General features: G+C 37.2%; 1 protein-coding gene across 1 annotated transcript in view; it reads left to right on the top strand.

Moving 5' to 3' along the window:
- The window catches only part of LOC103093868 (mucin-16-like), a 74,632-nt gene that overhangs the window by 34,178 nt on the left and 24,676 nt on the right, over positions 1 to 15,778 (top strand). Inside the window, exons 4-8 of the mRNA XM_056820966.1 lie at positions 5,253 to 5,380; positions 5,509 to 5,576; positions 6,688 to 6,857; positions 7,496 to 7,534; positions 8,073 to 8,150. Of these exons, the coding sequence (XP_056676944.1) occupies positions 5,253 to 5,380; positions 5,509 to 5,576; positions 6,688 to 6,857; positions 7,496 to 7,534; positions 8,073 to 8,150 (483 nt within the window). The remainder of the gene's footprint in view (positions 1 to 5,252; positions 5,381 to 5,508; positions 5,577 to 6,687; positions 6,858 to 7,495; positions 7,535 to 8,072; positions 8,151 to 15,778) is intronic.

Raw genomic sequence — 15,778 nt, 5'->3', positions numbered from 1 at the left:
TATACTCCCTCCCCCCACCCTTACTTAATTTCCCCTTTTCTCTTACCCTATTGGATATGATAAAATTCAAGATGCCAATGGATCTAGATGTTCTAAGCTCTCAGAGTTGATTTCACTGAGAGTAAGGTTTAAGTAATACCAATTAAAACTTTCTTCCTCTCCTCCCTAAAGGAAATTCCTTCCCCTTCCCTTCCCATGTGTATCTTTGTGTGAGACATATTATTCTATTTAGTTTTTTTTCTATTTCTTGAAGTATATCTTAGTACTGTCAATGATTCACCCCTCCCTTTTTCTTTCTTTCACCCCCCCTTTCTCCATATTGTCTTAATGCCCCAATCATTCCCTATGTGTGATTCTTCTAACTAATAATGCATACCATTTTTGAGAGTTACACATTACATTTCCCCTACATATTAATATATATATATATATATATATATATATATATATATATATATATATAATTTGATATAAATGTAGGCCTTATAGAAGAGAGTTTGAATAAAAGCGAGTTTTCCTTGCTCTTTGTGTTTGGATATCAAACTTTCCACAGAGCTCTGGTCTTTTCTTTACAAAAACTTGGAAATCTTCTATTGTGTTGAATGCCCATCCTTTCCTCTAGAAGTATATAGTCAGTTTTGATGGATAGCTGATTCTTGGTTGAAGATCCAGCTCTCTTGCCTTTCTGAAAATCATGTTCCATGCCTTATGGTCATTCAGAGTGGAAATGGCAAGGTCTTGTGTGTCCCTGATTGGCATTCCTTTATATCTAAATTGTCTTTTTCTGGCTTCTTTTAAGATTTTTTTCTTTTGCTTGGAAGATTTGGAATTTGGCAATTACATTCCTGGGAGTTGTCTTTTGGAGATTTATTGTAGAGGGTGTTCTGTGACCTCTTTCAATGCCTATATTGTCCCCTTGTTCTAGAATCTCTGGGCAGTTTTCTTTGATGGTATCTTGTATTATGATGTTGATATTACTATTTATTTCTGGCTTTTCTGGTAGGCCAGTTATTCTCAGATTGTCTCTCCTTCCTCTATTTTCTAGGTCTGCAACCTTCTCAGTGAGATATTTTATGTTCTCTTCTAATTTCTTAGTCTTTTGCTTTCCTTTATTAATTCTTGCTTTTTCACAAGATCATTGTCTTCCAGTTGCCTGATTCTGACCTTTAAAGCCCTTTTTTCCTTTTCAGTTTGGTCTATTCTGCTATTTGCGGCTTCAAGCTGTTTCTGTAGTTGTGTTTTTCCATATCTTAGATTGCTGAGTTCCTTTTGCATTATTTCCCATTTTTCCTGCCAGAAAGCTTCCATCTTTTTGATAACTTCCAATTTGAATACTTCAAGAGGTTGTGGACAATTTCCATTTCTTTTGGAAGGTTTTGGTGCATTTGTTTAAGCTTCCTCTTCTGCTATTTCCTGTTTTTTGTGTTTTCCCTCCGTAAAATGTATCCAAAGTAACCTCTTCTTGATTCTCTTGGTGTTGGGGTATTGGGTTTCTTGGGTACAGTTTGCCATCTCTGTGTTTTGTTTGTTTGTTTCTTCCTCCCTTTTCCCGTCAGAAATCTGAATGAGTAGTACTTGTCTCAGTATAAGGGTGCTAATGGTCAAGGCTTTAGTCTCAGGCTACTTCTAGGTTCTCTGCAGCTGCACTGTCTTCTCGGGAAAGCCTAGAGACTGCCCTCCCCTGTCTGCCAGTGTTTCAGGAGTTAGTGCTCTCAGGTGAATGTCTTTGATGGTCTTACCTAACTCCCAAGACCTGTAGGTGCCCCTTGCTCATGTCAGGGGATCCCTTCGCACACTTGGTGATTATGGCACACTAGTTCTGGGTGCCCGAGATCTGTGATCCCCTAGCCCACCTGCTGGGGCTTCAGGTATTAGTACTCTCAGGAGAAGGACCTTATCTTATTCAGGTCCCCACACCTGGGGCTGCCCATTGTACAGTCCTGTGGTGCCCCTCCCTCACTTGTTGATTCTTGCCAGAGCTGACTTTAACTCTGGCTCCGGCTGTTTGGTGGGGGAGGGCAGGGTGGGTCAGCTTTTCGTTCCCTTATATTGTGGAGATGCCGGAATCCCACCTACCTTCAGAGCTTTGCCTTGTTGTGGGGTCTTTCTGTTCTTATAAGAATGGTTGTTTTTTATTTTGGGAGGGTCTTTTGAGGTCATCTGTGTTGTTGCGTCTGAGGAGACGAAGCAAGCCGCATCTACTCTGCAGCCATGCTTACCCGGAAGTCTCGGGATAATTTTCTTGAGAGAGGTTTTGTACTTCATATTCCATTTGGCCAATTCTACTTTCTAAATTTGTTTTACTTGGCAAAATTTTATACCTCTTTTTTCTCATAGTACTAATTTTGCCTTTTAACAAATTCTCCTTCAGTGCATTTTTATGTATCTTGTCCCATATGACCAATTCTGCTTTTTGTAAAAGTTCATCTCTTGATTGAATTTTTATGTGTCTTTTACCACTTTATACATTCTGATTTGAAAGGTATTAATTTCTACAATATTTTTGTGCCTCTCTTACCAAAGTGTTGACTCTTTTTTCATGAATTTCCTGTATCATTCTCATTACTACTCCCAAATTTTCTTCTACCACTTTTATTTGATGATTAGAGCTCTTTTTGAGCTTCTTCAATTAATTGTTTTTAAGTTTGAAAGCATTCTCAATTTTTATTGGAAATTTTGGATGCAGCAACATTGGTTTTCTGGTCTTATTCCGAGTTTGTGTTTTGGTTTTCTCTGTCAACAAAATAGTTTTCTATTTTGAATTTCTTTATCTACTATTTGCTTATTTCCAGCCTTTTCCTTTTCAATTCAAAAAAGAGAGTTAAAATTTGAATCTGTACCTGTGATGATTGGAGCATTGGCCCAAGTTTCAGGTTCTTTGTACAGCTGCCTTCAGAGCTAACTCTGTGGATCAATAGGATTTCAGTCTTTCAAATGTGGTATTATAGTGGGGAAATGTCCTGGAGGGGGATGTAAGATGTTATAAACCACCTAGGAATTCTTCAGAGCCAATTAAGCATGAGACCCTTTGGTTATGGAAACAAAGTTTATTTTAACAAAAGGAATAAGGGGAACTGGTAGGTATTGTGACAAGGAAATCACTTTAAAAGACTGATATATATATATTAATTTAAGGTCGCCAAGGAATGCAGCTATGTAATTCCTAAATGAAAACTCAAGTCAGCAGTCAACCTTTTATGGAGATTTAATTACAAACAGGAGGAAGAAAGGTATGAGAGAGAGAGAGAGAGAGAGAGAGAGAGAGAGAGAGAGAGAGAGAGAGAGAGAGAGAGAGAAGGGAAGGGAATAGGGCTTAAATACCCCCTCTGTTTAGGCTGGGCCAAAAGGGCCCAAGCCCTTAGATAGCTGAGGCAAAGAAAAGAGATTGGTCCCTATCACTCACGTGACCAAAATGGAGAAACAGTCTCAGGGGCCTCCACCTCCAGCCTCCTTCAGAGCAAGCCTTCTCAGAGTACAACCTCTCAGAGCAAAACCTCTCCAACCCCTCCAGTCCTCAGGCCCTGCTATCTTTAAGGACACCATCTCAGTTCCCTCCCCTCAGTTCTCACATCTACCAATCACTGTCCATGTCTTCCCTGTGCCAATGGTGGCTCTAGCTTAACCCAGGACTGCCCAGATGTCTGCCCCTCTTTGTACATGTCTGTTGAAGGTCATATTCTCAAATAATTAAATTTTGATCTCTGCTGCAGCCCTGCCTAAATCCTGTTAGGCTGAGTAGGGTGGAGATTGTAAGTTCCAAGACCTGGTTCTGCAATTCCAAGTATCTCTATTGTATCAATTCTAAAATCAATCATGACTCAAAGAACTTCCTGTTCTATGCTTAAGCATAGGTCAAAGCCCTTTCCATTGTTCAGCAAAATGCTTCTGTACTAAAGCAGTCCCAAGTAGGGAGGAGAAGCAACCTCCCATGCCAAGGGGGTTCACATTCCAATAGAGTTCCCACTATCAGTAGGAAATTCCCTCCAAGCATGAAACCTTCCAATGGTGAAATTTCCAACATTCACAAGTCTAAGAAATTTTAAGGTTTACAGTATGAATCCCTCATGCTTTTCAAACTACCTCCACCTGACTCCTAAGCCTCCTTCTTAAGGAAAGCCTTCAGTTCTTCTTTAGTCCTTATCTACACCACTTTATGCTAATTAAAACCCTTTCACAGGCTGTCTGACTGACCCTAATCTTTCCACCAGTAAATTAATAAAGAAAAGAAAGGGAAAAACCTCTGCGTTTGGATGCTGTACTCAAAGTTATAGATGGAAAGCTTTGAATTACCTTAAACAATAGGAATTCTGGTAGATGTAGATCACTGCCAGATGAAGACTGGACTCAGGTAAATTGTTTTTTTCCAAGCAAATAATCTACCTGGATGTCACAGATTTTCTCCATTAACATACTGACTTTCCAGGGAGAATCTCTTAGGGCAATACTCCTCCTTCAGCCTGAAATTGTCACTCTGCCCTTGGTTTTGTTATTATAAATTTAAATTATTAGAAATTGGAAATGAGATCCCTTTCAGAATAATTTGAAGAGAAAACAATTCCCCTCCAATTATCTAATTCCCTTCTAATTTTACTACATTGGTTTCATTTTGGGAGAAAAACAATTTAATTTCACATAGGCAACATTGTCTATTTTTTCTTGATCTTCTATTTATTCCTCATTGGATCATGAAATGTCCCCCTGTCCATTCATATAAAAGTTAAAATTTTCCTCATAACTCATTTGTTTTATATCACCTTTTGTATCTAACTCATGTACCCATTCAGAGTTTACTTTGTTATGGTATGCAAGATATTGGTCCATCCCTAGTTTTTGCCAGACAAATTTTCATTATTCCTAGCAATTGTTGTCAGGAAATGAGTTCTTACCTTTGAAAGTGAATAAGCCTCCTCATTTTACATGTGAGAGAACTAAGGTAAAAACATAGGATATGGCAGGGCCATGATTTGAACCCAGGTCTTCTGATTCCAAAATCACAATTTTTTACACTGCCAGTAAAAAAAAAGTGTATATGGCTAGAGTTTTCCTCAGAGTTTCATTGCTGGGTTCTTTCTGCTGCATTTTCCTCTGAGGAAGAAGTAGAACAGGGCCACTTAGAATAATGGGGATGATCATAATCATGATCATCAAAATAACTAGCATTTAGATAGAACTTTAAGGTTTACAAAGCATTTTCTCTCATTTGAATAACATTTCCAAGGCTCAGACAATGGGTTATCTTTCCCACTGTACAGTATCACAACCCTCATACTACAAGATTTTCACTCTCGACTTCACCATCACCAACATGTTGTACAAGCCAGAGATGGGCGAAAGTGGTTCCAGCACATTCGAGGCCACTGAGCATGTCCTGAAGAACCTGGTAAGACTCCATCCCCACTCTCCCCCACGGTATACCTCCTCTCTCCCATGCTGCCTTTCTTAGCCTCGAGTATCCAGACTTGGTCTAGCCAGGTACTCAGAAGTTCTCTTCTCTACTTTTGTTTCCAGCTTAAGGTATTGTTTGAAAGGAGCAGCCTTGGCTCTCAGTATTCTGGATGCAGTGTGATCTCATTGAGGTGAGAATCTGTCAAGACATCAGCTCAAATATGAGGGACCAGCACATTTCCATTTGACTCAGTTGCCCAGAATGGTTCTTCTTCTGCTTCCCAATAGCAAGTCCTTCTTACCCAAGCAGTAATGGATAAAATCCCCCAGCCAACAAGCCATTAGAAATATTCTAGGCTCCTACCCTTTCCCAGGTGGAGAAATATTCTATCCCCATAGCTCTTCCAAAGACAAGGTTGCAGCTGTTTTCACTATATAACTCCAAATGAAAGGAATAACCATAGGCACCAAATGAGTGCTTAGAAAATGATTGATTAGAATATATCATTAACTTTCTCTAGAATCTTGGGATTCTATATTGACAGCTGGAAGGGACAGTAGAAATCATCTGGACCACTCTCTTCATTTACAGATGAAGTGAAGGCCCAAGGAGATTCCAGTGACTTTTCCAAGGTCAAAGATAGTCAGATCCAGAAATTGAACACTTGCCTTTTGATTTTAAATTCAATGTTCTTTTCATTACTCTAAAGAAACTACTGAAAATAATCAGACCCTATAGACACTTGTAAACAGAAATGAGTATATTTACAGATCACTACCAATCCCATTGTAGTGGATAAAGTGCTAAGCCATGGAATCAAGAACAGTTCAAATTTTCTCTCAAATACTTATCAGATGTGTGATTCTGTGCAAGTCACATAACCTGCGTTAGCCTCACTTTCTTTCCTCTATAAACTGAGAGGGCTGGATTTGATGGCTTCCAATGTCCTTTTCAAGTCTAAATCTAGAATCCTCTCTAAACCTTTGTTCAACCTTTGTTCAAAGTGGACCACTTCTCTCAAGACTGTCCACTGAATAATTCAATTTCAGAAACAAAACCAGTGGTGTCAAACTCAAAAAGAAACTGAGGCCACTAAATTATATACATATCAGGGTCCCTATGGACTGTATATTGACTCAGAAAACGATACACATTTATATATTACCTTTATAATTAATAAATGAACACATTAAAATCAGATTGGAACTACACTTTAATCAAGAACAACACTTTAATCTGGTTCATGTGACCCTCAGGAAGGGTTATGTTTGATATCTCTTATCTGAAACATCAATTTCCAGGTCTCGAAATAATGGGACAGCAACAGGAGTGGATGTGTATTGCATTCTTAAGGAAGTCTCTGCCAGCGCTGTCCTGGAAAAAGAGAAAGTTTACTGGGAGTTGACTGAACAGCTCTTTAGAAGAAAGCTAAGCCACTTGATTATAGACAAAGACAGCCTCAGTGTGGATGGTAAATAGCTTGACAAGTACCTTTCTTCCTTTGGGGGTTCCCATTCCAGAAAAAGACCCACCTGCCCCAAATTCTTCTTTCCTTTTGTGCCTTTTTTGTTTTCATGGTTTCTTTCTCACTCCTGGGAGCACTGTCCCTCAAAGTGGTGACAAACTGTCAAGACATGGAGGGCTCACTTCTAAAGATCAGAAGAAGCTTGATTGTTCTTAAGCTCCTTCAACCAAGAAGTATGCCATGAATCCCTTCTGAAATGGTGAATCACCATTTTTCCAACCCTATGGGCCCCAAGCCATCTCCTCTCCATTCCTCCTTTAATCTTTTGCCCACATAGAGATACCCTACTCAAAGATTGATGTGTACTCTCTCTCTCTGCCCACCTATCACCTTTCTTTCTCTCTCTTCTTTCTTCTCTCCTCTTTTCTCCTTCTTTTTTGTCTTCTTTTTTCTCTAACTTTCCCAAACTCTTGTCTTCATTTCTCTTGTGTGTCTTATTCTATTTTTTTCTATCCTGTTTTCCTCTTCTCTTCCCTCCTTTCATTTACTGTTCCTTGACTTTTTCTTCCCATCTCTCCAACACTTGTTCCCTCTGAATTTCCTTCTTTCTTCTCTTTCTTTTCTTTTTCCCTCACCAACTTCAGGGTATAATCGTAAGATGACACTCTTCAGATCCAGGAAGGGTGAGTTTTAAATTTTCTTTATTCTCTATGTACTGGGACACTACAGTGAAAGATATTTTTACCCTTTTTTGGAAGGGAGCAGTGTAGGTCAGATAAATAAAAGTAGTGTTAGGGGGTTAAAATATGAGATATGCTATTAGATATGGCTAATACTTAGACTGTATTTATTCACTTGCCTATTTATTTTCTTTTTGTTACTCAAACTGTATCTAAATATTTCAAAAGAGAAAATTACCCCCATGGGACTTGGAAATCAAGCTGCCCCTATATAGATCTTGTTAAAGATTGAGTCAGACCTCATTGTCTTTGTAATCTGGTACTTAGAGGGGATGTCCCAGCATTCCAGAGGGACTTGTGCCTCTCACCTATATTCTTCATTAGCCAACATTGGCCAATAGGTTTAATTAATAATGTTTTTATCCTCTGCTCCTTCAAGAATTACACTCTTTCCAATTATGTCTCTTGCTCAGTCATCATGATCTTCTGGCATTACAGGAATAATGTTTAATTTCTCTTCTGGTTTTTCTACCTTGGAAAGGTTTGTTTAAACCTAATATCCACAAGGACATGAAGCAGGAAATGGAGAGGGCAGGAGAGACAAAGTCCCAAGTATCAGGTATGACAAAGAATTAAATGATCCCTTCTCACAAGGTCCCTGTATTCTAACAATGATGACAATAACTACAGAGATGAATATATATTGAATATAAACTAAGACTAAGTACAGTTAACAAGGTATTTGAGGAGGAAGTGTGTAGGAAATCATGAAAGGTTTCATGTAGAAGGTGGTGCTGGAGGTTAATAACAAAGGGAAGGAAGGGAGGGTTATTCCAGTTATAGTGCAATGTCATAGTTATGGGAGATGATGTTTCCCATAGCCAGGAAATGGAGAAGGTCAGATTGGAAGAATTATTCAATGCAAGAGGAAGAATAACATCCATTGACATTGGAGAGGTAGATTGAGGCTGTGATAAAAAATGCAAATGCATTACACATTAATAAGATAGAATAAATCAGATAAAAATTGTGCATGCAACTATAAAACTAGAAAAAGATAAAATCAGAAATCTAATTAATGTTAGAATTGGAAATTCTAAAAATCGAAGGAGAAATTGATAAAATTAAAAAATAAGAGATCTATTGAGCTAATAAACTGGGAGTTGGTTTTATGAAACAAACAAATTAAACACATGTCCCATATAGCATAGAGCATTGGTTAATTTGATTCAGAAAGGAAAGAAGAAAATCAAATTACCAGTATCAAAAGTATAAAAAGTGACTTCACCATCAATGAAGAAGAAATTAAAGCAATCAATAGTAGCTATTTTATACCCAATTATATGAAAATAAAACTATTCTTGTGGAAATGGATGAATATTTTACAGAAATATAAATTTCCTAGGCTTACAAAAGATGAAGGAAAATATTTGAATGATCCCATTTTGAAAAAAATAAATTGAATAAGCTCTCAAGAAGTCCCCAAGGAAAACATCTCAGGGCCAGATGGATTCACAAGGGAATTCTCTAAAAATTTTAAAGAGCAATCAATCCCAATACTAGATAATTTTTTTAGCAATTTGTGATTCAAATATGGTGCTGATTCCTAAGCCAGGAAGAGTATAACAGAAAATTACAGATCAATTTCCTTAACAAATATTGATGTAAAAATCTTAAATAGAATACTAGCAGAGAGACTCCAGTAAAATATCACAAAGATCACTTACCATGACTAGGTGGGATTAATACCCAGAATGCAAAACTGGTTTAATATGAGGAAAACTATCAGCATAATTGATCAGATCAATAACAAATTTAATATAAAACTCATGATTATCTCAATAGATGCTCAAAAAATTTGACAAGATTCAATGCCCATTCCTATTAAAAAGAGGAGAAAGCATAGGAACAAATGGATATTTTCTTAAAATGATAAATAGTATCTATCTAAAACTACATCAGCAACTCTCATCTGCAATGAGGATAAGTTAGAAGTCCTCCCAATAAGATTAGGGATGAAGAAAGGATACCCATTATAATGGCTATTGCTTAATATCATACTAGAAATACTAGCTTTAGCAATATGGAAATGAACAGAAATGGAAGGAATTAAAGTAGGCAAAGGGCTTTGCAAACACCTATTTTGGGGGCAGCTGGGTGGCTCAATGGATAGAGAGCAGGGCCTAGAGATGGTAAATCCTGAGTCCAAATTTGAACTAAAACACTTCCTAGCTGTGTGACTCTGGGCACATCATTTGACCCCCATTGCCTAGCTCTTACCACTCTTGTTCCTTGGAACAAATATACAGTATTGATTCTAAGATGAAAGGTAAGGGTTTAAAAAATCCCCACCTATTTTCAGTTTCAAATTTGCTACCTCCTCACCCACTGAGAGGGCAAGAGATATATAATACTCATTATCCTTATAAAGTCATGTAAAACATTTCAATGTGAACCATATTATGGGGAAAAGAGCAACAAAAATAAAGAAAATGAAAACATCTGCTTCAATTTGCACTCAGAATTCATCAGTCCTCTCTCTCTGGAGTTGGATAGCATTTGTAGAGTGCTTTAAAAGCAAAAGAGACTTCATTCTTTTTCCTGTGTTTTATTGTTTCTTGATGTCTCAAGAAATCATAAGCTTACAGTTGACCAATTCTGATTTTGAAAGAATTATGTTCTTCAGTAAAATTTTGTGATTATCCATTTGTCCACTTCTGTTTTTTAAAGAATTATTTCCTTTCATGAATTTTTGTCCCTCTTTTTATGTTTAGTCATATTTTAGTCATAATTAAAGTCTTCTTCAGGGAATTTTTAAGTTTCTCCTACATTTCACCACTTTTGTTTTTAAGTTATTATTTTCTTCAATAGTTTTGGGCTCCTTTTGCCAAGCTGTTAATTCTCTTTTCACAGTTTTCTCCTCCAGTTTTCCCTCTATAAATCTTATCTCTATCATTCACTTTTCTGCAAATTCCAAAATTGAGTTTGGGTCCACTAAGTAGCAATTTTCTTTAGGCTTTCTCTCACATTGTTATCTTCTTCTGAGATTATTCTTGGTTTTCCCTGCCAATATAATAGCTTATCATGATCAAGTTAATTTTTTATTTTTGCTAATTTTTCCAGTTCATTTCTTAATTTTGAACTTCATATAAAAATGGAACTTTGCTCACAGGAGAGAGGAAAGTCATGGCCTCAAGCTGTGGTATTCTTCATGCTGTTCTTTTTAGAGCTAGTTTTAGAGGTCTGTGACTTTTTAGTGCTTCCAAGATAGTGTGATCCTGTGATATATATGGTTAATGCTTTCCTACTCTGCACTCTGGGCTTTACCCAGGAAAGACTCCTGGTTCACTTCAGCTCTCCTCTTTGCTTTGGAACTATGACCAGGGCACCATATAATTTGTGAAGGCCTACTAGTACTCTTTTCCACCAAGGAATTGTGACTGAGAATTGTGCATTGGCAACAGAGTTTCCAATCACTGCTATCCATACCCACTGCCATCAAGGGGTCTCCAGTAATCTCCTTTTAACCAGTTTTCTGACCCTTTTACCAATACCTGCCACTGTCTATGTATTAGGGATAGATCTGCCCTACTCCCACTGAGTCATATGTTTCTCCTGTTAACTTATTAAGTTTTCTTAGGACAGAAACATGTCTCACTTTAACATTTTAAGTTGCCCCTGTCACTCTAAAATTTAGTAGTAGGTGTAATTTTGAATTTTTTGGATGGGAGTATGAGGAGTGTTCAGCTGGGTAGCCACTTGTAATCCACCATCTTGCCTCTAACTTATTCACATAATTCTTTTTTCTGATATATGGATTCACAAATATTTTATAATTCTATAGTTATTTTGAATAGATTTTCTTTTCCTCTATCTCCTGCTTGACAACAATTTGAGGATTTTTCTGTTTTTTTTTAATATCCCATTACTTAGTTGAATATAGTGATTATTTAACTTAATTTTTAGTTGATTCTACATGGTTCTTTAAGCAGGCCATCATATCATTAGCAAATACTGATCATCCCCGCCCCCTTCTAGACTTATTCCTTTGATTTTTTTTTATTACTGTAGCTTCCATTTCTTAAATTATTTCTTTTTTTAAAAATTATTTTATTTGGTCATTTCCGAACATTATTCATTGGAGACAAAGATCATTTTCTTTTCTTCCCCTCCCCCCTCCCACCACCTATCCAATAGCCGACATGCCATTCCACTGGGTATCACATGTGTTCTTGATTTGAACCCATTTCCATGTTGTGGGTATTTGCATTAGAGTGTTCATTTAGAGTCTCTCCTCAGACATGTCCCCTCAACCCCTGTACTCAAGCAATTGCTTTTCCTCGGTGTTTTTACTCCCACAGTTTTTTGTCTTCTTGTGGATAATGTTTTTTCTCCTAGATCCCTGCAGATTGTTTAGGGACATTGCATTGACACTAACGGAGAATTCCATTATGTTCGATTGTACCACAGTGTATCAGTCTCTATGTACAATGTTTTCCTGGTTCTTCTTTCTCTCTGCATCACTTCCTGGAGGTTGTTCCAGTCTCCATGGAATTCCTCCACTTTATTATTCCTTTTAGCACAATAGTATTCCATCACCAACATATGCTACAATTTTTTCAGCCATTCCCCAATTCAAGGGCATCCCCTCATATTCCAATTTTTGGCCACCACAAAGAATGCAGCTAAGAATATTCTTATACAAGTCTTTTTCCTTATTATCTCTTTGGGGTACAAACCCAGCAGTGCTATGGCTGGATGAAAGGGCAGACAGTCTTTTATCACCCTTTGGGCATAGTTCCAAATTGCCCTCCAGAATGGTTGGATCAGTTCACAACCCCACCAGCAGTGAATTAATTCCCCCACTTTGCCACATCCCCTCCAGCATTCATTACTTTCCTTTGCTGTCATGTTGGCCGATCTGTTAGGTGTGAGGTGATACCTCAGAGTTATTTTGATTTGCATCTCTCTGATTATAAGAGATTTAGAACACTTTTTCATCTGCTTATTAATAGTATTGATTTCTTTGGCTGAAAACTGCCTATTCATGTCCCTTGCCCATTTATCAACTGGAGAATGGCTTGATTTTTTGTACAATTGATTTAGCTCTTTGTAAATTTGAGTAATTAAACCTTTGTCAGAGGTTTTTATGAAGATAGTTTCCAAATTTGTTGCTTCCCTTCTGATTTTAGTTACATTGGTTTTGTTTGTACAATTTTTTTTAATTTGATGTAGTCAAAATTATTGATTCTACATTTTGTGACTCTTTCTAAGTCTTGCTTGGTTTTAAAATCTTTCCCTTCCCAAAGGTCTGACATGTATACTATTCTGTGTTCGCCTGATTTACTTGTAGTTTCCCTCTTTATGTTCAAGTCATTCACCCATTTTGAATTTATCTTGGTGTAGGGTGTGAGATGTTTATGCAAACCTAATCTCTCCCACACTGTCTTCCAGTTTTCCCGTTAGTTTTTATCAAATATTGGATTTTTGTCCCAAAAGCTGGGATCTTTGTGTTTGTCATAGACTGTCTTGCTGAGGCCATTTACATCAAATCTATTCCACTGATCCTCCTTTCTGTCTCTCAGCCAGTAACAAATTATTTTGATGACCACTGCTTTATAGTATAATTTGACATCTGGGACGGCAAGTCCTCCTTCCTTTGCATTTTTTTTTCATAATTTGCCTGGATATCCTTGCTCTTTTGTTCTTCCAAATGAACTTAGTTATGTTTTTTTTTTCCAATTCAATAAAGAATTTTTTGGTAGTTTGATGGGTATGGCACTAAATAAGTAAATTAATTTGAGTAGGATTGTCATTTTTATTATGTTAGCTCGTCCCACCCATGGGCAATCAATGTTTTTCCAATTGATTTTTTGGAAGTTCAATGGGTATGGCACTCTCTTAAATTATTTCTAACATTAATGCTGATACTCATTCTCCTTATTTTACTCCCAGTTTCATTGCACACACCTTCAAAATTTCTCTAGTACATATATTGGTGACTCTTGGTCTTAGCTAAATATTATTTACCTCATCACAGAAACATCTATCCATTCTTATGTTTCTAAATTCTCTTATGTTTTTTAAAAAGAGACATACTATTTTCTGTCAAAGTGTTTATTGCATTTATTGATAAAATAATAAGATTATTTATTTTTGTTATTAACCTTGTTCCATTATATTTATAGTTTTCTTGATACTGAACCATGCTCCCATTCCTGGAATACAGTCCAAACAAAAGTTTATAATCTTTTAAACATGTGACTGTAATTTTTTTCTAATGTTTTATTTAATATTTTTGTATCACTTTTCATTAAGAATAGAATGGATTTTCTTTTCTTTTCTTTCCTTTGTCTTGCCTTGTTGTAGGTATCAAGACTATGTAATAGCAATGATTTCAATAGAATTACTTATTTTTGATTTTCTTGTAATATTGGCATTGATTTTTCTTTGAATGTTTGATAGAATTCATGTGTAATTTTATCACTAGAACCAATAGAAAACTGTTGAGAAAATAGCATGATTAGCTTCACAGAAGAGAAGGCATTAAAACTGACATTTTAAATAAATTGGATGATTGTAATAATTTAATGGTGGAGGGCACAACTGAGTTGGTCCATATATAGAAAAAAGTGTGAGCAAAAACAAAGAAAGAGTAAAATTCTGGATAGGTATGAAGTGTGAAGAGGAATCCAGTTGTGAGAGGGTATATGGAAGAGAGTCATATCAGTTAATGTAGGTTAGACCCAGACTTTCTGTAGTTTAACAACAATTTTTGAACTGAATTGTATAGAACCTTGAATGCTATACCTAGTTTCTTTGTATTTATTTTACATAAAATTTGTACTTAACTCCATTGAAACTTGAAAAATTAGGATTTTAAAGGATTCTTTTCTGCCCTATAAGAATTTAACAACTTTATAACAGTTTAACCTCTCCAATTTCCTGTTGCTAGAACAAAGGGAGGGGATAAAGGAATATGTTTGTGATTAAATAAGGAATAAGTAGGTGTAACATATTATTTCTCATCTGCACACAATTAAATGTGGAAATGTATTAAACTCAGAATAGAAATAGTGAGAGATAGACTAAAGAGATGGACTTAAAATGATATAAAGGAGGGTCTAAATGAGGAGGGGAAGTCAAAAGCAAAATAAAACTTCTTCCTTAGAAGGATATATCAATTAACATAAATTGAACTGATTCCTCCCTCATTCATGTAGTGTAGGAGGCAAGGATGAACCCTTTCAGTGCTAAAGTAATGGAAAATGGACCACAGTCCAAAACATGCTGTCAATTATACATCCTTCTTGTCACAAGGCACCGTGCAAAAAGGAAGAGGGGATGATAATGACCATAGCTGGAAAGTCATGGACCATAATGATTATAACTTTTAGCCCTGCAGTAAGAACACACTGTTCTGGCAACAACAACAACCCCAATCACTACCTCTGGCACTACTGACTTGGGATACTCTGCCTGCTTCCTCTGCCTTGCCAGAGACCATGGTAGCACCAACTGCCTGGTCTGGAGTGGAGATGAGCCCATATGAAATTATGCTCATTGCTGAAGTCTCTACCCCACCTGGGCCTGGGACAGGAGGAAGGAGCCCCATAGGTGTCCCTTCATACCCTGCTACCCATAATACCACAGCAACAACCACAGCCTTCCCCTGGACCAATGTGCCCCCAGCAGGATCTATAAGCTCCTCAACCACAACTCTTTCCAGTGTCAGTAGAGAAGATCCAAAGTCAATTACATTTTTGGACACATCGATTTCAGAGACCACAGCCATGGCTACTGCAAGGGAAGGGCTGGCCCTGATGTAGTCCACAGCCACGATGGACATCAGCAGAGGAGCTGAGACTGTGGTTCTGTCCACAAGTAAGTTGCCCACCAACTCAGCTTTCCCTCTCATTCCCATGGACAAACTATCCACCCAGACTACCACGGTCACTATTCCAGACACTGGTAAGAACAGTTCCTTCATTATACTCCCTGCTGGAAAACAGAGTTTCATTTTAGTGAAATATAAGGAGGAAACAGTCATTACAATTATGGTCTCTGAGTCTGATGTGTCCATGGAGGAGGTCAATCTTGTCCTTTATCCCTTAATGACTCATACAGGTTGCATGATACAGTAGTAAGAATATACATTGCATGGAGTCAAAGGGTGTGGATTCAAATCCTAGATCTGCTATATTCTACCTCTGTGGGGAAGACTGATCAGGAAAGACAGATAATAAG

The sequence above is a fragment of the Monodelphis domestica genome, chromosome 3 (assembly GCF_027887165.1).
Source record: "Monodelphis domestica isolate mMonDom1 chromosome 3, mMonDom1.pri, whole genome shotgun sequence".
NCBI classification, from domain to species: domain Eukaryota; kingdom Metazoa; phylum Chordata; class Mammalia; order Didelphimorphia; family Didelphidae; genus Monodelphis; species Monodelphis domestica.
Note: the sequence above shows the minus strand (reverse complement) of the source record. Positions and strands in the feature narration are given on the sequence as shown.